This window comes from Podarcis muralis, chromosome 17, assembly GCF_964188315.1.
Source record: "Podarcis muralis chromosome 17, rPodMur119.hap1.1, whole genome shotgun sequence".
Classification (NCBI taxonomy): Eukaryota; Metazoa; Chordata; class Lepidosauria; order Squamata; family Lacertidae; genus Podarcis; species Podarcis muralis.
In genome coordinates, this window is record NC_135671.1 from 7082562 (window position 1) to 7105357 (window position 22796).

General features: G+C 46.3%; 1 protein-coding gene across 2 annotated transcripts in view; it reads right to left on the reverse strand.

Moving 5' to 3' along the window:
• Window positions 1-4391: 4391 nt before the first annotated feature.
• LOC114587755 (stimulated by retinoic acid gene 6 protein-like) overlaps window positions 4392-22796 on the reverse strand; it is a 48620-nt gene continuing 30215 nt past the window's right edge. The window contains exons 9-18 of one of the 2 annotated variants that reach the window (XM_028712449.2): window positions 20348-20459; window positions 18647-18803; window positions 17172-17247; window positions 15668-15749; window positions 13883-13931; window positions 13659-13776; window positions 12171-12290; window positions 9994-10157; window positions 9693-9845; window positions 4392-5925 (exon numbers count right to left, since the gene is read on the reverse strand). In XM_028712449.2, the coding sequence (XP_028568282.2) occupies window positions 5738-5925; window positions 9693-9845; window positions 9994-10157; window positions 12171-12290; window positions 13659-13776; window positions 13883-13931; window positions 15668-15749; window positions 17172-17247; window positions 18647-18803; window positions 20348-20459 (1219 nt within the window). In that variant the 3' untranslated portion in view covers window positions 4392-5737. The remainder of the gene's footprint in view (window positions 5926-9692; window positions 9846-9993; window positions 10158-12170; window positions 12291-13658; window positions 13777-13882; window positions 13932-15667; window positions 15750-17171; window positions 17248-18646; window positions 18804-20347; window positions 20460-22796) is intronic. The other variant, XM_028712450.2, reaches the window with a different exon arrangement.

A 22796-nucleotide genomic window follows, 5' to 3' on the forward strand; every position in this document is an offset into this window, starting at 1 on the left:
CAAAATGACAATGCACAACAATGAAGGTCATATCACGATATCATAGAATCATAGAATCATAGAGCTGGAATAGACCACAAGGGCCATCGAGTCCAACCCCCTGCCAAGCAGGAAACACCATCAGAGCACTCCTGACATATGGTTGTCAAGCCTCTGCTTAAAGACCTCCAAAGAAGGAGACTCCACCACACTCCTTGGCAGCAAATTCCACTGTCGAACAGCTCTTACTGTCAGGAAGTTCTTCCTAATGTTTAGGTGGAATCTTCTTTCTTGTAGTTCGGATCCATTGCTCCATGTCCGCTTCTCTGGAGCAGCAGAAAACAACCTTTCTCCCTCCTCTATATGACATCCTTTTATATATTTGAACATGGCTATCATATCACCCCTTAACCTCCTCTTCTCCAGGCTAAACATGCCCAGCTCCCTTAGCCGTTCCTCATAATGCATTGTTTCCAGGCCTTTGACCATTTTGGTTGCCCTCCTCTGGACCCGTTCCAGTTTGTCAGTGTCCTTCTTGAACTGTGGTGCCCAGAACTGGACACAGTACTCCAGGTGAGGTCTGACCAGAGCAGAATACAGTGGCACTATTACAAGGCATATGATATATATGATATATGATATACAAGGCATATCATTACATGTCCACCAAGTCATGATAGACAAGGCATGTCATGACATACATGGTGTGCCTTATGTCGTGACATGCCTTGTGCGTCATGACAGGAGATGTCAATCATGTCATGTCATGACATGCTTTTGTGTGTCAAGACAAGACAGTTTGAGGGCAGTGCAGAAAGCAGGTTATGCTGCACAAAATGGCACCAAATAGCACTCCACATTGGCAATTGGACAAGGTCGGGTTTGGGGGTATCCCTATGGACCCCAGTTTGAGTTTCAAATGCTGAGTTTGGGGGACTGTACAGTTTGTTGCACAAAATGGCACAAAGCCAGTGCACCACTTTGGCATTGGTTCGGAGTCAATAGAACAAGGTTGGGTTTGGGTCAGATTTTTGCGTCAGATTTTTTTTTGGGGGGGGGGTGGATCCGGAATTTTGGAGTCACACGTTAATGAAGCCTGATAGTCCCAAAATTGAAAGTAACCTGGCTAGACATCCGAAATAGGGAAAAGTTCAGGCAGAAAAGAAAACGGTGCTACAGACATGTGTTTTGGAGTGTTGCCTTCTCTCGACTGGAACAGAGAAATAAGTGCTTTTATAGAGATCGCAAAGCAGCATTAACTATTGCTAAAATCCAGGTTGGTCTCCATATTGCCCTCTTCACATGCATGAGAAGATCCACTATGTAGGCCCAGTGTTAAGTAGCAAAGTCCAAACGGCTTGCATCATGGTTCCAGCATGATCCTCACACCTCGCTCCTATCCTGCTTCTTTGTTCTTAGCCTGTGTAGGAAGAAAGGTCCACACAAACATATCCTTTCTGATATGTGGTCGCTAAGCAGCCGCAAAGGACATTTTGGCTGGCTATCAAGGTTACTGATAGTATAAATGAAGCTTTGAAGTTGTTTTAAGTTTTCAGTCTATCTGAGATTTTAATCCATGATACTTTATGCTATAATAGCTTTCTGAAGTGCTTTCAGGTGCAACAATACTTTTTCGTTGTCCCTCTCCACAAACCCCAAAACAAATTGGAGGAACACTTCCCTTTGACACCTAAAATGTCCAGCCCAAATTGCCAAGACAGGTATTCACTGGTGTTGCATCTGCATCCATATATCATATTATCATAGGATCAGGGTGGCGCTGTGGTCTAATCCACCAAGCCTCTTGGGCTTGCCAATCAGAAGGTTGGCGGTTCGAATCCCCGCAACGGGGTGAGCTCCAGTTCCTCTGTCCCAGCTCCTGCCAACCTAGCAGTTTGAAAGCATGCTAGTGCTAATAAATCAATAGGTACCACTGTGGCGGGAAGGTAAAGGGTGTTTCCGTGCGCTCTTGTTTCCGTCATGGTGTCCCGTTGTGCCAGAAGCGGTTTAGTCCTGCTGGCCACATGACCTGGAAGGCTATCTGTGGACAAACGCTGGCTCCCTCTGCCTTCAAAGCGAGATGTGCAGTGCAACCCCAGAATCTTTACGTTTACCATATATCATGGCTATCAATAACATGCGTGATGCAGGAAACATGTGTAATACTCCTGTTTCCCCTTCCTCCTTAACAACCTGAGGCCTGGGTGGGCAGGCCGGAGGCCTGGGCAGGCTGGGTCACCCTCTTATATACCTGCTGGGATTGACAAGGCCTTTGACCCTCACCTGAATCTCATAGCTCACTTTTCTTTATTAGTGCCACTTTGTTTTGTACAATTCCTTGCAAATGAAGCAAAACAACTTTTCTGCTTGTATATGTCGATAATATAATTTTGGTTCCAGAGGACAAACAAGATTGTACAAAAACAAGGTTGGGTGCAGGCCTGGCCAGGACATAGGCATCTTGACTGTTACAAAGGTGACCTGTGTGCCTGCTTGCTTGATTAACAGCTGTTGGGAACTTCAAGGTCCCTGCTCTCCTTTCTTATGGTCTTTGTACTGGACCTGGAGACTCCAATAGAGAGCATTCCATGTCAAGAAGGAGGGCAAGTGGGCACCCTATCAAATAACAGGGAGGAGCTACACAGAACAGGGCCTTTTCACTGGTGGTACCCATTGTATGCCTCGCTCTTCCCAGACCTGCTCTCTTTTGGCCTGCATTTTGGAGCTTTATAATTTTGGAAGACTTTGGGAGAACTGGTTGACAAGTCTTATCAGTTGCTGATGTATGAGCAGATTTTATTTGCTGCTATTCTGTGCTTCTGGTGCACCAGGGTTTTCACCAGCGTAATTGAGTTGGCCAGGATGCCAGAAGTGAGATGTCAGGGATGATTCGGAGAAGCAATGGACAGAAGAGGCGGAACAGGGGTTCAGAGATGCTGTAGAGCCCTGCAACCACCCAGAGACCCAGGGGAATCGTAGGAAGCCACTTCCCGAATCTGACTCAACGGGTGCAGACGCGTAATTCTGAACTGTAGCTGTTTCTTGTATATATGTAATAAAGACTGTAAATACCAATGCTGACTGTGCCAGAGTGTTAATGCGAAGGGGAAACGCCACTTTTACAGGATACAATTTACAAGCTTTCTCCATTATCTGCACAGCAGGGGGTGTTCAGTCAACAGTGCAAAGGCTGAGCTGAAACATTCCCTGCTGGTTACCTGCTTTCAGCAATAGGGGTCACTGTTGGTAGTACCCAATTGGTTAGCTGTCAGATTCTAGAGCTTCCTATTGATGGCTCTTAGGTAATTCACAAAATACAGAGTCCATTCATAAAGCACAGTATTCATTCATAAAGCGGTAACATAAATCTGCATTGCTACATATTGGGTGTATATTTCAATGGTTGAACGTACACGTTTATGGCCATGCTTTAGTGTAGTGCTTATGTGACTGTGAATAAAAGGTGTCTGGGCTCATTGTCTCGGGGTTTGCAGGGGAAGAGGTGACAAAACTGATTACCAATAAGTGCCCCCCCCTTTATTTCCATAACAAGTCCTTGAGTTTGTACTCTGAATGGTGACACCGGGGACCTAGAGGGTGCAGGGCTTGTCAGTCCAACCCCCGCACAGTCTCATCAGGGCTGACCTTAAGGCAATTGGAGCAATTGGGCCAAATTGGGCCCCACAGGCCACTCCTAAGGGGGCCCCTGCACTAGAGCAATCTAGATGGATTTTATTTATATCTATAAGATTTTGCAGACTTTGGCTGTGAACTGGGGCCCTACAAAAAAAAAAATTCAAGTTGCGCCCCACTGCTTCAAACTGGGCCCCACTGGCTTGCCCTGAGTCTAATAGTTGCTGGGCCTGAGTTGCCCTGCCCTTGCATGAAGTCTTGGGTTTGCAATTTTGGGAGAGGGGAGGCTGCGGCACTGGGGCGCGGGCAGGCTGGCGAGGCCCCCTAGATTTAGAGGCCCAAGTAGTCCTGCCCTCACATGAAGTATTGGGTTTGCAATTTTGGGAGGAGGAGACTGCCTGCTGGGGAGCGGGCAGGCTGGTGAGGCCCCCTAGATTTAGAGGCCCTAGGCTTCAGCCTACTTAGCCTATACATAAATCCAGCACTAGCTGTGGACCATGAGTTCCCCTACCTTACATAAGAATAATACACTGGTAAAAGTGCATACATGTGATGTGAAGGATGGGGAACCTCTGCCCCTATAGGTGTTGTTGGACTCCATTTCCCATCAGCCCCAGCCAGAATGGCTGGTGGTCAGGGCTATGGGAGTTATAGTCCAACAACATCGAGAACGCAGAATAAGAAAGTCCTAATGGAACACCCCAAATTATTTCCCCACCTGTCAGCAGTAAACATAGCAACGTGAACTCAAAATCAATTTCAATGGAAGACACAGCAAGAAAAGGCAAGGTTTCCATTATGTAGGCTCAGCTACACCAGTAAGTGTACAGTACAACCAGCTTTGGAAGCAGCTGCTCAATAATAATAATAATAAATAATAATAATAATAACAACAACAACAACAACAACAACAACAACAACAATAATAATAATAATAATAATAATAATAATAATAATAATAATAATTATTATTATTATTTATACCCAGCCCATCTGGCTGGGTTTCCCCAGTCACTCTGGGCAGCTTACAACACATATAAAAACATAGTAAAACGTCAAACATTTTTAAAGAAAACTTTCAGCGAGTAGAACTAATGAAGGAACCTTGAGAACAAATAATCTGAAAACAGTTTTGGAATCATGCACACACCAGCTCAAGTCACTGGTTTGGAAACTCAGGATTGCAGTTTGGCAACTTGGAAAAAACCAAAAACTCGTTGTTATTAAACCAGTGTCTATCTTGATTTCCCACCTCAGATGTGCTTCCATTCTAGATCCCCTGGTCTGCGCAGGGCAGGGCAGAACAGAGCGAGGAGCTGGGACGGGGAGTAATTGGCACAGGCCTATGATTCTGAGGAGGCCGACTTTGAGTATTTGCTCTGTTCTGTTACTTGTTGGCGCTGTGGGTTAAACCACAGAGCCTAGGACTTGCCGATCAGAAGGATGGCGGTTCGAATCCCCGTGACGGGGTGAGCTCCCGTTGCTCGGTCCCTGCTCCTGCCAACCTAGCAGTTCGAAAGCACGTCACAGTGCAAGTAGATAAATAGGTACTGCTCCGGTGGGAAGGTAAACGGCGTTTCCGTGCGCTGCTCTGGTTCTCCAGAAGCGGCTTAGTCATGCTGGCCACATGACCCGGAAGCTGTCTGTGGACAAACGCCGGCTCCCATGGCCTATAGAGCGAGATGAGCGCCGCAACCCCAGAGTCGGTCACGAGTGGACCTAATGGTCAGGGGTCCCTTTACCTTTACCTTTTTATGCACGACACGAGCAGTTTGAAATGGGGCCTACATTTTCTGTCCAGGCTGGGCCCATTACCAGCTTTGCACAGCCCTGGGTCTAGCCAGGGGGGAAAGTGTCAAATAATTCATAGGGACAGCACACACAAAAAGTGCATGCTTGTGTGGTCTTCAAAGAGATTACCTAAATCTTCCTAGAGCCAATGGCTTGTGTATAGTTTATTAACGATTGCAGCAGGCAGGCTGCATGTGGAGGGAAGGCATGACACATAATGTGGTGGAAATACAACAGGTTATCTTTTTAGAACTCTCAGCAAGTATAACTTGCGCCGCTTTCGTCGTTGCATCCTCAGGAACGGCATCTCTACAGTCCACGTAGAGTCCACATATTAAACATGCTGATCCCAACGCACCAATTGGTCTGTCGAATGATCGCCTGGAGGGACAGCACAGGGCTGTGGAAAATCCACAGGATTAGATCCTAGTCTTCGCTTCCGGAATTGCAGGAGACTGGGGTTGTTCAAAAGCGTGTAAAGCAACAGCCATCTTTTCCTGGCTCTGCCTGATACCCTGGGAGCTAAAAACAAGACGGACAATTAAATTTTCAAACATCAGCAACATGCATGCACCACAACCTCTATACCTTATTTATAAGGCTTCCATTTTGTTTCCAGGTAATAATAATAATAATAATTTATTATTTGTACCCCGCCCATCTGGCTGGGTTTCCCCAGCCACTCTGGGCGGCTTCCACAGAGACCAGAAATACACTAAAATGTCACACATTAAAAACTTCCCTGAACAGGGCTGCCTTCAGATGTCTTCTGAATGTCAGGTAGTTGTTTATTGCTTTGACATCTGATGGGAGGGCGTTCCACAGGGAGGGCGCCACTACCAAGAAGGCCCTCTGCCTGGTTCCCGGTAGCTTTGCAGCTGTGGTACAACTCTAGGTGCTCACGTTAGTGTTTAAAGCTCAAAGTAACTTAGGCCCCAAATATCTGCAAGACCACCTCCTTCCCTCCAGACCATCATGGAGGTCAAAATCAGCGGAGGGGACCCTCCTGGTAGTTCCATCACTCTCAGCTGTTTATGGGATGGCAGCCCTGGAAAAGGCATTCACTGTAGCAGCCCCAAAGTTGTAGAATTCCCTTCCCACAGATGTGTGTCTGGAACTTTCATTAAGCCACTCTCATCAGAGGCTTAAAACGAACCTCTTTACCCTGGCCTTTGATACCTGAAATACATATCTTGGGACCAACCCTATTCTCTTGAATGTTAATCCTTTTTTAAAATTAGGCTTTTAATTGTCGTAACCCACCCTGGGGCAAACTAATGACTGTGCTGAAGGACCTTTCCTTTTCTTCCTGTCCCTCGGAGCACTCACGTTATGTACTGAGTTGAGTAGGATCCAAACTGCAGCAGTCTGATTGGTCCTAGAACAATAGGATTCAGAATGCAGCAGTCTGATTGGTCATAGAACAATGCAGCAGTATGATTGGTTGGCAGGAACTACCCAATCATGCTCCAGATAGAAGTGAATCCACAACCTGATTGGCTTACAGTAGAATTCCGGAATTAGCCAATCATGTGCAGCCCATTGTGTAAATAATGTATATAAAGCAGATACTTTGAGGGGACTTTCATTCATTTCTTCTCACCACTATGAGCTGAATAAAGAGCATGAAATCACTTTGCGACTCCGAGTATATTTCAACTCAGAAGTCAATTGACTGCAGTAAAATAATTATTTATTTTGCCATGACAAAAATGGTACAGGCAAGCTAATGCTCATTGCCTGCCTCCCTTCTCTGGGCTTGCCAGCCTTTTTCATACCCTCTGGGACGGATGATCATTTGATTTCCCAGAAAACACGTGATTTACGGGAAATGGTGTAGAATTTAGCTTTATTTCCAGTCCCTCCTTCCTCCTGTTTCAGCCTCCCTCCCTCTGGGGTTACAATAACATCCATTCAACCTTGCTCTTTATCTCTGCCAGACATTCCTGAGAGAGGCCTATTTTCACTGTAACATCTAAACAACAAGAAAAAGCCTTGTCTTTCTGGCTGGTGTAAAAACCTCCCCCCCCCTTAAAGGTAGGGGTTTGGGGATAACATATGTGAAATATACTCAGAGTCGCAAATTGATTTCATGCTCTTTATTCAGCTCATAGTGGTGAGGAGGAATGAATGAATGTCCCCTCAAAGTATCTGCTTTATATACATTATTTACACAATGGGCTGCACATGATTGGCTAATTCCGGAATTCTACTGTAAGCCAATCCGGTTGTGGATTCACTTCTATCTGGAGCATGATTGGGTGGTTCCTGCCAACCAATCATACTGCTGCATTGTTCTAGGACCAATCAGACTGCTGCATTCTGAATCCTATTGTTCTAGGACCAATCAGACTGCTGCAGTTTGGATCCTATTCAACTCAGTACATAACAATATGAGAGAGGAGAAAATGCCTCAAAGAGTTTTGGGGATCATATAGAGAACAACATTTTAATGGCCCTTCAGTACAACCACAAAAGACAGGTAGGTTGGACCTAGGGTTGGCTCCTGGAGCAAACCACAGAATGGTGCCTCCCTCCCCGTCAGGGAAGAAGGGGTAAGTGGAGATCTACATCAGGAACAAGGGAAGAATAATTGGGATCTGCTGCCTCATGGATTGGTTGGCCCTGGTTGGACCAACTAGCCAAGCTGTCAGCCTCAATCACATACAGTACTTATAACATTCAGTGTTTGGACAGCGAATGGTACAGCTGCGAAAGCAGAGACTTTAAAAACAAAACAAAACCCTAGAATGGAATTTGAACAGTGCTGCTGTGAGTGAATGGGGTTTTCAAAGAATACGTAGTGTTGCCAACTGGATGGGGTGGGTGGGGACTGGCTGGCTCTTATGCCCTTAAAAGCAGCTTGCTCAGCAGAAATCAGTAGCGGAAGCTTTTCGTGGCACAGACGCTGATAATGTCCTCACATCCAACTGCTGTTACAAGACCCAGGAACAGTGGGCTGATGAAAACGTTGGCAATCCTAAGAATAAGTGGGGCACAAGTCTTTTTTGTTTGTCCTTTGCTAGGTAAAGGTAAAGGGACCCCTGACCATTAGGTCCAGTCGTGGCCGACTCTGGGGTTGCGGCGCTCATCTCGCTTTACTGGCCGAGGGAGCCAGTGTACAGCTTCCGGGTCATGTGACCAGCATGACTAAGCCGCTCCTGGCGAACCAGAGAAGTACACAGAAACACCGTTTACCTTTATCTACTTGCACTTTGACGTGCTTTTGAACTGCTAGGTTAGCAGGAGCAGGGACCGAACAATGGGAGCTCACCCCGTCGTGGGGATTCGAACCGCTGACCTTCTGATCGGCAAGTCCTAGGCTCTGTGGTTTAACCCACAGCGTCACCCGCGTCCCATTGGCCCTTGCTAGCCCAGAACAAATTTTGAGTTTCTGAACCTCATGTTCTTGGGAAGAAGGGCTTGGGTTTTTAAGAATTAGAAATTTCCAGGACAAACAGTTTTTAATGTGTACGTTTTTTCAGTTCCTTGGTGGTAGCGATATTTGGAGCCATCCTCACAACTGCAGAGTTACGATTTGCGAAACATATCTTTAGGTACCAGGCAAAAGCATTCCTCATCTCCCAGGCCTTTGGCTAATTAATCAATGGCCTTTTAAACTATGGAGTGTGTGTGTGTGTTATTGTTTTGCTTGTTACTATGTTACATATTTTTAATACAGTCAAACCTTGGTCGTCGAATGTAATCGAAGGCCATTTGACTTCCGAAATGTTTGACAACCAAAAGCTGAAAGGGAAAGCCTCGATACAATAGGGAAACTCAAAATGGAAGCTGTGTAGCACATTCGACTTCCGAAAATCATTCGGAAACTGGAGCATTTACTTCCAGGTTTTTGGCAGCCGAAATGTACAATAACAAAGGCATTCGGAAACCGAGATTTGACTGTACAGTGGTACCTCGGGTTACATACGCTTCAGGTTACATACACTTCAGGTTACACACTCTGCTAACCCAGAAATAGTGCTTCAGGTTAAGAACTTTGCTTCAGGATAAGAACAGAAATTGTGCTCCGGTGGCGCGGCAGCAGAAGGAGGGCCCATTAGCTAAAGTGGTGCTTCAGGATAAGAACAGTTTCAGATTAAGAACGGACCTCCGGAATGAATTAAGTACTTAACCCGAGGTACCACTGTACTGTAAACTGCCCTGTCATCCTTGGGTGAATGGCAGTATATCAAACAAACAAACAAACAAACAAACAAACAAACAGCTAGAGACACACAAACATATAAGCTTTGTTAAATTGACTCCCAGCATTTCTGATAGTTTACCTATTTCCCGCATGTCCGTGTTTTCGGTGGGTCCATTGACTTTTTGCCATTGCCTCTGTCTGATTTTGGTATCCAGGATGTGGCAGAAGCAGACAAGGATGGGGTTCGAGTGGTAGTGGTCCATCAAGAGCATTGCAACCCAAGACTTGTATGCTACAGTGAAATAAACACCATTCACCTATTGATGCCAAATGCACCCTTCCATCCCCACAATGAAGCCACGATGCATTGGAAATGTAGATCGGTTCCGTATTTTGAGAACTTCCCAGCATCCAGAGCATCCCTCTCTTGGGGTGCTTACCTTTATCACAGCCTTCAAAGCCCTTTGGCATCACTGGCCTGTCCAATCGTCCAACCAGGAAGGCTCCCAGGACAGTGCTGCGTAACACTCTCATGAGGCAGGAAAAAAAACCCACCACCACCGAGTGGAAGAATAAAAAGTAGCTGAAGTTTACAAAGGCTTTCCTGAAAAGGAAGAGATGTCTCAGCTGAGCAGTTCCACAGTCACCCCCCACAGAAAAAAACTGGAGGCAGGACCAGGTGTATTTGCTTTCAAACTGCAGCAAACATAGCTCAGACCAAAGCATAAATATTCTCCAAGTCTGAATTTGAAGGCAGATGCGGTTGCACTGAGTTTGCTACAATATTCAGAAATGCTTAGTGATTGTTCCTGCGCGTAGCTTAAGGAAATAAAGGTCATATGAGGTAAAGGTAAAGGGACCCCTGACCATTAGGTCCAGTCGTGGCCAACTCTGGGGTTGTGGCGCTCATCACGCTTTATTGGCTGAGGGAGCCGGCATACAGCTTCCGGGTCATGTGGCCAGCATGACTAAGCCGCTTCTGGCGAACCAGAGCAGCGCACGGAAACGCCGTTTACCTTCCCGCCGGAGCGGTACCTATTTATCTACTTGCAGTTTGACGTGCTTTCGAACTGCTAGGTTGGCAGGAGCAGGGACTGAGCAACGGGAGCCCACCCAATCACGGGGATTCGAACCACCGACCTTCTGATCAGCAAGACCTAGGTTCTGTGGTTTAACCCACAGCACCACCCCCGTCCCATAAAGGTCATATAGTACTATATAATTAAAGTTGTTGAATTTGCGCTAACTGTACTTGTTGAACGGTTGAAAAAGCTTTAATGCATTAACCCTGGACAAAAAGAAGGTGTCAGAAAGAGCTTGTTGCTTCCAAGAAAATACAGATATACAAATGCATGTAAATAACGGTAAATAGACATAAGTGATTTCACCCCATTAATCACCTCTCTTGGAATACAAGAGGGTAGCACTTTGACTTGAATTACACAAGCAGCACCACTGCCATTCCCTTTGTTTGCAGCAGGGGGAGTCAAAGTAGACATTATTGGACTAGCAACTCCCATCAGCCTCAGTCACCATAGTCAGTGGTTGGAGATGATGGGAATTGTAGTACAACAGTATCTGAAGAGCACTAAGTTCATTATGCCTGGTTTATTGGTTTTTAATAAGGAATATAGGCAGACCAGAATATGAAAAGACAAGCAGAGGCAGAAATCTGAAGACAGGGAGGAGACAGAGAGTCATACAGTGGTGCCTCGCAAGACGAAAAAAATACGTTCTGCGAGTCTCTTCGCCTAGCGGTTTTTTTGTCTTGCGAAGCAACCCCATTAGCGGCTAAGCGGATTAGTGCTATTAGTGGTTTAGCGGCTTAGCGGCTATTAAAGGCTTAGCGGCTTAGCTGCTAAAAGGCTATTAGCGGCTTAGTGGCTTAGAAAAAGGGGGGGAAAGCGGAAAAAAATGGTGAGACTCGCAAGACGTTTTTGTCTTGCGAAGCAAGCACATAGGGAAATTCGTCTTGCGAAGCGCATCGCAAACGGAAAACCCTTTCGTCTAGCGGGTTTTCCATCTTGCGAGGCATTCGTCTTGCGGGGCACCACTGTATATGATTTAAAAAATTAAAGGTGGGCGCCATTTTGCAACATGGGTTTAAAGGTAAATTCTGGTTCTGAAAAAGACTATGGACTGTGGGTGTCATAGAAGGTTCGTTTAGGGACTCGAAGGAGTTGCAACTTGGAGCTGAACGACATGTTCAGAAGAATCATGTGACAGAGGGAGGATTTCAGATTGCGGGAAGGGAGAAAGCAGGAGTTTCATCACCGTTAAAAAAAATGAATGAAGAAACAGATAATCAGTGGTGGCCTTTTTATAAATATAACATTCTGCAGGGATAGCTCATACAATCATAGAATTGTAGAGTTGGAAGGGACCCAGGGGTCATCTAGTCCAACCCCCTGAAATGCAGGAATCTCAAAAAAAAAGAAAAAAGCATCCATGATGACCATCCAATCTCTGATTAAAACCCTCCAAGGAAGGAAAGTCCACAACCTCCTGAGGGAGACTTCCCATCTTCCCATCTTGCGTGATTTTCCTAGGTGCCCTAATGGAATACCTTTATTCAAGGAATTGAAGACCAGGAATAGTCTCACTCCCTGATACCAACCTGTTGTCAAGTGCCAGAGGTCTCTGGTCGTCTTTTGGTGAAATCTTCGGCTGAAGAAAGACTCGAGAACCTGCAAACAACTCCAGCCTCCTCAAAAGCATGACGAGGACAAATGAAAGACTGTGAGGCAGAAAAGGAAGATAAAGCTATTTTAAGAAAATTATAACCACTGCAAAGAAGTGGAGATAAAGAGTTGTTTTCAGGTAAGTTCTACTCAGACCAACTGAAATGAATGTTAAAGGACCCCCTGGACAGTTAAGTCCAGTCAAAGGCGACTCTGGGGTTGCGGCGCTCATCTCGCTTTTCAGGCCGAAGCGTTTGTCCACAGACAGCTTGACTAAGCCGCTTCTGGCACAATGGAACATCGTGATAGAAACCAGAGCGCACAGAAGCATCATTTACCTTCCCGCCACAGTGGTACCTATTTATCTACTTGCACTGGCATGCTTTAGAACTGCTAGGTTGGCAGGAGCTGGGACAGAGCAATGAGAGCTCACCGTCGCAGATTCGAACTGCTGACCTTCTGATTGGCAAGGCCAAGAGGCTCAGTGGTTTAGACCACAGCTCCACCCACTCCCTACTTGAATTGAATGAACCTAAGATAGTGGTGTACAAACTTTTTTCAAAGAGGGCCAGATCTGATGAAGTGAAGGGCTGTGAGGGCAGCCCAAAGGGCCGACCAGGGTTGTTGACCTTTTTTTATAGGATTGAAGCTGTTGAGGTCTGAGCTCAACAGCTTCAATCCTAAAAAAAACCCTGGAAGTAAACTGCCACAGGGGGCAGATTTAACCGACCAGCGGGCTGGATTAGGCCCCTGAGATGGACTTTGGACCTGCCTGACCTAAGATAAGCATGCCCATTAACTTCAATGGGTCTGCTGCATGCCCCCCCCCAAATTGATCACAAGACGCAACACATGCCCATCAACTTTGGGGGACCCGACTCCCTCAAATATTTTATGCGGGGGAGCAAAGGGACCTCAGACCCTAGGAACTGGCTCCTATGCCACAGAACAATCACTCCAATCCTCAATCCCTCATCAGTGAATTAAAAAAAAAATATCTTTATTTGTTTAGTGGAATCTGTACAGTGCTTAGCTGTTAAAACCTTCAAGCGCTTTATATAAAATACAGTCGTACCTCAGAAGTCGAACGGAATCCGTACTGGAAGTCCCTTCGACTTCCAAAACATTCGAAAACCAAATTGTGGCTTCTGATTGGCTGCAGGAACCCACGGAACCCACGTCAGACGTTCAGGTTCCAAAGAACATTCGCAAACCAAAACACTCACTTCCGGGTTTGCAGCATTCAGGTGCCAAAACATTCGACTCACAAGGCGTTTGACTTCCGAGGTATGACTGTAATATATACTATAAAGTAATCATTAACAAAAGAAGTTAGCCTTTTTCTTTTTTTTCGTTTACAAATTATAAAAAGCCGTTATTATTTTTAAGAAAAGAGAGCTATTCTTCTGAAAACTGACACTTACATCACAGTTCCCCACTTGTCCAGAAGTTTGGCCCATTCACCATGTACCATGGGCAAAATAATCACGTACACAAGAATCATCCCAGCTACAAACTGCATCAGATGCATGATCAGGTAACCTGGATGGAAGATAAAAGTTGTCAACATGGGATCGGGGGAGAGGGATGGTAACACCAGCCCCCTATGAACTTATGCCAAAGGCCCGAGAGACAAGTTATCACATACCCCATATTATGTATGCGATTTGGTAAGCGGTGAATCTTCCCAGTGCTAGCTGTTGATGTAAAGACAAAAAGAAAGGACGGTTCGTTTATGCAGGCATGCCACAAACACAATTTGGAAGCAAAAGATATAAATATAACTATTGTGCTTCCAAGCACAATTCCAAGTGTTGGTGCTGACCCTTAAAGCCCTATACCTGAAGGAGCGTCTCCACCCCCATCGTTCAGCCTACACACTGAGGTCCAGCTCTGAGGGCCTTCTGGTGATTCTCTCATTGCGGTAAGTGAGGTTACAGGGAACCAGGCAGAGGGCCTTCTCGTTGGTGGCACCCACCCTGTGGAATGCCCTCCCATCAGATGTCAAGGAAATAAACAACTATCTGATGATTAGAAGACACCTGAAGGCAGTCCTGTTTAGGGAAGTTTTTAATGACTGATGTTTTAATGTATTTTTAATCTCTCGTTGGAAGCCGCCCAGAGTGGCTGGGCAAACCCAGCCAGATGGGCGGGGTATAAGTAATATATTATTATTATTATTATTATTATTATTATTATTATTATTATTTCAGGTGATGATGTGGTTGCTCGAGAGTAAACAGGCAAGACTCCGACCTGTCTTTTCCAGATTCTTGGTGCAAACTATTTACAGTGAAGAGCGTCATAAGTTCATGTCTGGCTCAATTGCTAGCAGAATCTGGGAGTGCTTGGTTTTTGTACCTCCCCCAGCATAAAAGTTGTGTCACCCCCAACCTTTTCCATCCCTCCCTGCACTGAAGCCTACTGCGCAGAATGGGTGCTGGCAGGGGCATACTTCCCGCCTCTCCAGTTTGCTCAGGCTCGGTGTTGAGGCTCTCCCTAACATCCCCTGGTCCCTGCACCTCCTCCCCACTGGAGGTGGGGCTTTCCTCTTCGCCGGAAGAGGAACTGCTTCGCAAGATTTTTGGAAGCTCCCTATAACACAATTGCCCTTCCATCTCTCACCTCTGAGCTGATGGCAGTTCCCTGACATATTATTATTATTATTATTATTATTATTATTATTATTATTATTATACCTCACCCATCTGGCTAGGTTTCCCCAGCCACTCTGGGCAGCTTAAAGGTAAAGGTACCCCTGCCCATATGGGCCAGTCGTGTCCGACTCTAGGGTTGTGTGCTCATCTCACTTAAGAGGCTGGGAGCCAGCGCTGTCCGCAGACACTTCTGGGTCACGTGGCCAGCGTGACGAAGCTGCTCTGGCGAGCCAGCACCAGCGCAGCACACGGAAACGCCGTTTACCTTCCCGCTATAAAGCGGTACCTATTTATCTACTTGCACTTAGGGGTGCTTTCGAACTGCTAGGTGGGCAGGAGCTGGGACAGAAAGATGGGAGCTCACCCCACCGTGGGGATTTGAACCGCCGACCATACGATTGGCAAGTCCTAGGCACTGAGGTTTTACCCACAGCGCCACCCGCGTCCCCTGGGCAGCTTACAGCACATTAAAATTGTAAAACATCAAACATTAAAAGCTTCCCTAAACAGGGCTGCCTTCAGATGTCTTCTAAAAGTCTGGTAATTGTTTTTCTCTTTGACATCTGGTGGGAGGGCCTTTCACAGGTTGGGTGCCACTACCGAGAAGGCCCTCGGCCTGGTTCCCTGTAACCCCACAGTGAGGGAACCACCAGAAGGCCCTCGGAGCTGGACCTCAGTGTCCAGGCTGAATGATGGGGGTGGAGACGCTCCTTCAGGTATAGGAATGAAAACTCCTATATAGGGGTGGAAATAGGAGGTTAGGAGTAAAAACTCACCACACATTGAGTAGATGGCACAATTTCCGATTCCGTCAAAAAGTAGCACTTCTTGCCTGCCCGCAGTTTCTTTATGTGTTTTCTAGTGAGGAAAGCATTTTTTAAAATGTTTGAAGGCATTGCTCTAGTAGGTAACATCTGGATCTTTTGAAAGGCAGGTCCCATCATCCCCAGCCAGCATGTCCAATGGTCAGGGGTGATAGGAATTGTAGTCTGACAACATGTGGAAGCAACCAGGTTAGGGAAGGCTACCTTCACACCTCTTCTAACATCTGTATGACACAAGAAGGGGAAAGTCTCGATTTTAGCATCAGTAGCCAGATACCAAAAATCAGGAGCAGCGTGGTGCCCTCCTGATATTGCTAGACTACAATACCCATCATCCCTGACCATTGGACATGCTGGTTTAGACTGATGGGAATTGTAGTCCCACGGCATCTGTAGGGCACCACATTGGCTACTTCTCCCCTAAGAATCTATCACACACGTAGAAGAAGGAAATTTGTGTGTCGCCACCACCAGCCAGAAGTGCCAACTTGCCCCCGCAGCCGTGAGTGCCCGAGGCCATGAGAAGAGAAGAGTTTGGATTTGATATTCCGCTTTATCACTACCCTAAGGAGTCTCAAAGCAGCTAACATTCTCCTTTCCCTTCCTCCCCCACAACAAACACTCTGTGAGGTGAGTGAGGCTGAGAGACTTCAGAGAAGTGTGACTAGCCCAAGGTCACCCAGCAGCTGCATGTGGAGGAGCGGGGAAGCGAACCCAGTTCACCAGATTACGAGACTACTGCCCTTAACCACTACACCACACTGGCGTGCATGGCCCTGGCACCAAAATTTGTGGGTGCCTAGCCCCTTCATGGGCAATTTTGTGGGTGGTCGGGCACCTAGGATCCCAGGGAGTTGGCATATATGTCACCACCACAAGAGAAGCTCAGTTGCAGACTCCCCAGGAATAATCAGTTCTCTCTTGCCTAGGACAAGTTCACCTTAAAAAAAAGTTATTTATTGTTGCATATAAAAACCCTCCACAGTTTCTATCCAACTTCATCGGCTTATGACAGTACCACAAAGTCTTGCCTCTTTGTTAGGGAAATAGTTGGAGCACTTTCACGGGAAGACCACATGAAAAAGCATTCTCCATTTATGGATTTAGCAAGGGTCTTGGCCCACAGGGTTGCAGAAAACACCCAGTTTCACTGAGTGCTGATGCAGCAGTGCCACAGATGACTTCAGTTAGTATTATGTCTCCATTGGCATTTTCGTTAACCACAGTTTGCCCAGACCACAGTATAGCAAGCTCACTATTACCCCACACTGTCAACCGCGGTTTGTCGCCGGCAAAAATGCCCATATGAAAACCAGGCTAACCACAGTTATCATCAAACCTGAAAGGGAAGAGGGAATGTCTGTGCAAGTGGGCAAGCCCAGTGGACGTTCCCAAATCCTGATAAGGCAATTGCCAGTATTACTTTCCCCCTAGGATATCCATACCATATCCATACCTGTAGCAGGCTAACATTAACAGTACATAAGCAACACTCATGACAGAGGAAGCAACAGTTGTGCAAATCCAAACACCTGTGAAACAAGCAAAAAGACACAATCCATACAATATTCTGTCTTTGAACACATTGGAAAATATGAACTGACTTAGCCATGCCAGGAACACTTTCAGTTTAAAAACAAACAATGCAAAACATGTGCTTATCACTGATCTTCTAAACATCTGTACTGTACTGAAACTCTGATGTGCTCCAACATCTGCCTTTTAATCATATAGGGGTAAACATGTATCCTTGCTTTAAACCTCCGCTTGGTTCTTCGCTTGTGAACTGCTCGGGGTAGATTTGGAAGGGCAAAACTTAAATGGATACACCACATGAAAACTTTTTACGTCGAGATCTGGCCAGGCTAAAGCGCTAGGGTTTGTCAACATCCAGAGAAGAAACCTGAACTTCTGAACATGGAACATCTCTCCCAGAGCAGAGCACTAGATGCTCATGAGCAGAGATGAGAAACTCAGACCCATGAGCCAAATCATGGCTGAGGTTAATAATATTGTCCATGCTGGGTCACTCAACCATTGCTACTGTGACCTTTTTTTTAGCAGATCAAGATGATCTGCTCTGGTCAGACCTCACCTGGAGTACTGTGTCCAGTTCTGGGCACCACAGTTCAAGAAGGACACTGACAAACTGGAATGTGTCCAGAGGAGGGCAACCAAAATGGTCAAAGGCCTGGAAACGATGCCTTATGAGGAACGGCTAAGGGAGCTGGGCATGTTTAGCCTGGAGAAGAGGAGGTTAAGGGGTGATATGATAGCCATGTTCAAATATATAAATGGATGCCACATAGAGGAGGGAGAAAGGTTGTTTTCTGCTGCTCCAGAGAAGCGGACACGGAGCAATGGATCCAAACTACAAGAAAGAAGATTCCACCTAAACATTAGGAGGAACTTCCTGACAGTAAGAGCTGTTTGACAGTGGAATTTGCTGCCAAGGAGTGTGGTGGAGTCTCCTTCTTTGGAGGTCTTTAAGCAGAGGCTTGACAACCATATGTCAGGAGTGCTCTGATGGTGTTTCCTGCTTGGCAGGGGGTTGGACTCGATGGCCCTTGTGGTCTCTTCCAACTCTATGATTCTATGATTCTATGATCAGGCGACAGCAAAAACTGCAAGGTTTTTAGCAAGGTCAATTAGAATAAGATCTATTATTTGGTTATTGATTGAAACCTCCAAAATGTACCGTATTTTGTATAGTTAAGTTTTTACCTCTATCTTCAGTACGTTTTGTTTTGTTTGTTTTGTTTTGTTTTGTTTTGTTTTGTTTTGTTTTGTTTTGTTTTGTTGTTATGGCTAGTGGCTGATGCAAATAAAGTTTCTTCTGATTCATATAATACCCTCTGTCCATCCAGCCCCAGCAGGTCCTTCTCCAAATAATACAACAGTTAGATTTAGGATGCAAAACTTTCCCCCTACCTTCTACAACAGTATTAAATTCTCCAAAAGACTTGGAAAGGGCCATGGTTTCTTCTAATTCGTCAGGAGAAGATTGAAGCAGATGGTCTAGCAATGTTTTAAGATTTTTTAGCATGTCGATAGTAAACTTGGATACAATAAATTCACCTACAACAAACTGGAGGATACACAGAAGATGAAGATAACAACAGTAGCTATCTCAAAAGAAAAATGATAGGGTAAAAGAACATATTATGCTTTTTTGAAATAAAAATAATACAGTGGTACCTCGGGTTAAGAACTTAATTCGTTCTGGAGGTCCATTCTTAACCTGAAACTGTTCTTAACCTGAGGTACCACTTTAGCTAATGGGGCCTCCTGCTGCCGCTGCTGCTGCACGATTTCTGTTCTCATCCTGAAGCAAAGTTCTTAACCCGAGGTACTATTTCTGGGTTAGCAGAGTCTGTAACCTGAAGCATCTGTAACCCGAGGTACCACTGTAACTAGTTATTAATATACAGTCATACCTTGCATCCGGAACGCCTTGTGAGTTGAACGTTTTGGCTCCCAAACGCCGCAAACCCGGAAGTGAGTGTTCTGGTTTGTGAACATTCTTTGGAAGCCAAACATCCAATGGGGCTTCTGCAGCTTCCGATTGGCTGCAGGAACTTCAGCCAACAATTGAATACAGCACTGTCTTTTCAGTAGTTTCTTAGAAGGTTTTTTTAGCCCTCCTCTGTTTTAATTTTTCTACTTTCACTTTTATTTTTATTCACAATATCCATCATTTTTATTGTATTCTGTATGTGTTTATGCCAATCAAACTTATTTTTTTAAAAAATACTAGACTGGCACCAAGCACATCGCCGCCACCACCCTTAGCTTCAGTGCTGGATTTATGTATAAGCTAAACAAGCTATAGCTTAAAAGGACCCCTGACCATTAGGTCCAGCTGTGGCCACTCTGGGGTTGTGGCGCTCATCTCGCTTTACTGGCCAAGGGAGCCGGCGTACAGCTTCCGGGTCATGTGGCCAGCATAACTAAGCCGCTTCTGGCGAACCAGAGCAGGGCATGGAAACGCCGTTTACCTTCCCGCCAGAGCGGTAGCTATTTATCTTCTTGCACTTTGACATGCTTTTGAACTGCTAGGTTGGCAGGAGCAGGGACCGAACAATAGGTGCTTACCCCGTCGTGGGGATTCGAACCACCAACCTTCTGATCGGCAAGTCCTAGGCTCTGTGGTTTAACCCACAGCACCACCTGATCCCCCTTAAACAAGCTAGAGCTTAGGGCCTCCAAAAAATTTAAAGGGGAAAAAACCTGGATGTACATTTCCAGAATATAAGATTTAAAAAACCAAATAAAATAAAACCTACATACAGCAACAGTGTTTTGTGTTGTGTAGGCTCTGTAGGCTCCTATTTTTGTGTGCAAATGGCTTTAGATACCTATTAGGTCCATAAATTAACATATAGCATATATTCAACACCAAAAACAGTGACAATTTGTTGTAGACAAAAGACAGCAGGACATATAAAGGGCCCCATTACCTTCAGCAGCTTAGGGCCTCATCAAACCTAAATCCGGCCCTGCAGACACCCATTATTTAACCTGGTCTCCAACACATGGGGACTAGGCTCTAGCACAGCTACTGAAGAATTTAAGAGAAGCAACTACGCTTTGCCAGCTCAAGGAATCAGGTCATGCAGCTCCTTTACTTACTGTATAAAGGCAGACAAAGAGAAGCACAGCAGTGGCAATCATTCTGCTCGGGAATCGAAAGTAAGGGTCCCATTGATACATCTTCCTCCTAATCCAGGATTTCTGAGGTGGCCTGTTAGTACACAGAATGCAGGTGGGGCCGGTGAGGAGGAGCAGAGGTGAGCGCGCGTGCACACACCCTGACAACACTGCTGTGTACCAGAAGTGTGAGGGGCAAGGTTTGTGCTGGGCAGGGAAATTTGCGGGGTTGCTAGAATGGGTTCACTGGTGTGTTCGGACCAAACTGCCCACCATGTCCCTCTTGTTGGAGTTTGGTAAACTTACTGCAGAAATAAGTAGTCTGGCAAGACTGCTGGTTGGAAGAGTAAGGACAATGCATGGTTTATTACTCACGGCAAACAATATGGTTGTATTTACAGTGGTACCTTGGTTTTTGAACATGTCAGAAGTCAAACGTTTCGGTTTTCAAACGCCGAAAACCCGGAAGTACCGTATTTTTTGCTCTATAAGACTCACATTTTCCCTCCTAAAAAGTAAGGGGAAATGTGTGTGCGTCTTATGGAGCGAATGCAGGCTGCGCAGCTATCCCAGAAGCCAGAACAGCAAGTGGGATTGCTGCTTTCACTGCGCAGCGATCCCTCTTTCTGTTCTGGCTTCTGAGATTCAGAATATTTTTTTTCTACTTTTCCTCCTCCAAAAACTAGGTGCGTCTTGTGGTCTGGTGCGTCTTATAGAGCAAAAAATACGGTAGCTGCTTCGGTTTTCGAATGCTTTTTGGAAGTCGAATGTGCCGCGCGGCTTCCGTATGGAGTTTTCCATAAGTAAATGCTTCCAGAAGTAGCCGCTTCAGTTTTCGAACATTTCAGAAGTCGAACAGTATTCCGGAATGGATTACGTTCGGAAACCGAGGGACCACTGTATTTGTTTTCCATGGGGCCAAGAAGAAAACATGCATGCTAGCTCATACTGATATTTAACTTGGAGAAGAAGCAGGAAGCAGTGTACTTTGCCAACAAGCAGTTACTAAAAGGACACTCCTCAGTGAGGTGAAAGAGGCTTTCCTTTTTGTCTATCGCCACCCCCACCCCCGGTTTGCATAACGTATTTCAAGCATTGCTGCTTTACTCCCCAAACCTCTCTCTCTGTCTGTCTGGTACATGATCACTGCCAGGAAGCCAGAGGCACACAGCCACCCTGATGACAAATCCGTACTGAATATACATTGTATGAACTGAGTGATGACTTAGAAAAGGCAAAAGGATGATCGATAGCCTCCTCTGCCTTGCAGAATGTTCTGAATGCTAGTGGGAGTCCCTTCCATCTCTTAGTGTCAGGCGGCTTACTCAGCGACTCCCAGCTGGTTGCCAGGAATGTACAAAGACAAGGGAATGTTGGTGTGATGGCCTGGGATTTGGACTCGGACGCTGAACTTGAGGGATTCCAGCCTGCACAGGAGTCCCCGCCTCCAGAACCAGCTGAGCCAGGGCTGGGGCTTGAGCCTGAAGGGTCCTCACCTGTGCCGGATCCTCAGGTGCAGGCACCAGCTGAGTCTGCTCTGGCCCCTGAGGTGATGGAGGACCCATTGCCTGCAGGTGCTCCACTCTCAGCCCCGTCAGGGGAAGAGGAGGTTGCCTCTGGGTCTGGTAACCCTCCAGCCTCTCCTGAGCTACAGAGGCTCAGGGCAGAGAGGCGGAGGGAAGTAAGTTCCTGCAGGAGGAGTGCTCACCTCCAGGCCAGGAGGGGTGAGTCACCTGTGGACCGGGGCCGCCCTATGCCTCGGGGGAGATAAATGCCGGCCAGCCCCAATCCCAAGTTGCGGGAGCAACATTGTTGGTTGTTAGTTCCTGCCTGAACCCTGTTCTGCTTTTCTGCCTGAGCTCCTGACCCGCCCTGGCTCCCTGCTTGCATGCCTGTTCCTGACTTCACCCAACTCCCTGCCCTGCACCCAGCTTCAGCTTCTACGGACTGCCTCCATGTTGCACCTTTGACCACGGACTGGACTTGGACCTCGCCTCTCGGGTAACCCACGGGACCAGCACAGTTTCTTACCGTCCTCTTTTTATTCAATATTTACAGAGAGAGGCTATAGAACCCAGCCTCTTGGATAATGGCATTGTCCCGAGTGACTCTCCACCCCCACTTCCTCATTGGTCACTTCTACGGGTACTGCTATGTGCCCTCTGCTTTTGAGCTCTTTGCTCTCCTTCTTTCAAGGCTCGCCTGGTTCTAGGAGGGGGGTCTGGAATGCTTTCTAAAGACACTGTGTCAATTGTCGCCCGCCCCCCTGCTGCTACTGATTCCTCCTCCTCCTCCTCTTCCTCCTCTCCCATCACAGTGGTACCTCTGGTTATGTACTTAATTCGTTCCGAAGGTCCGTTCTTAACCTGAAACTGTTCTTAACCTGAAGTACCACTTTAGCTAATGGGGCCTCCCGCTGCTGCCGTGCCTC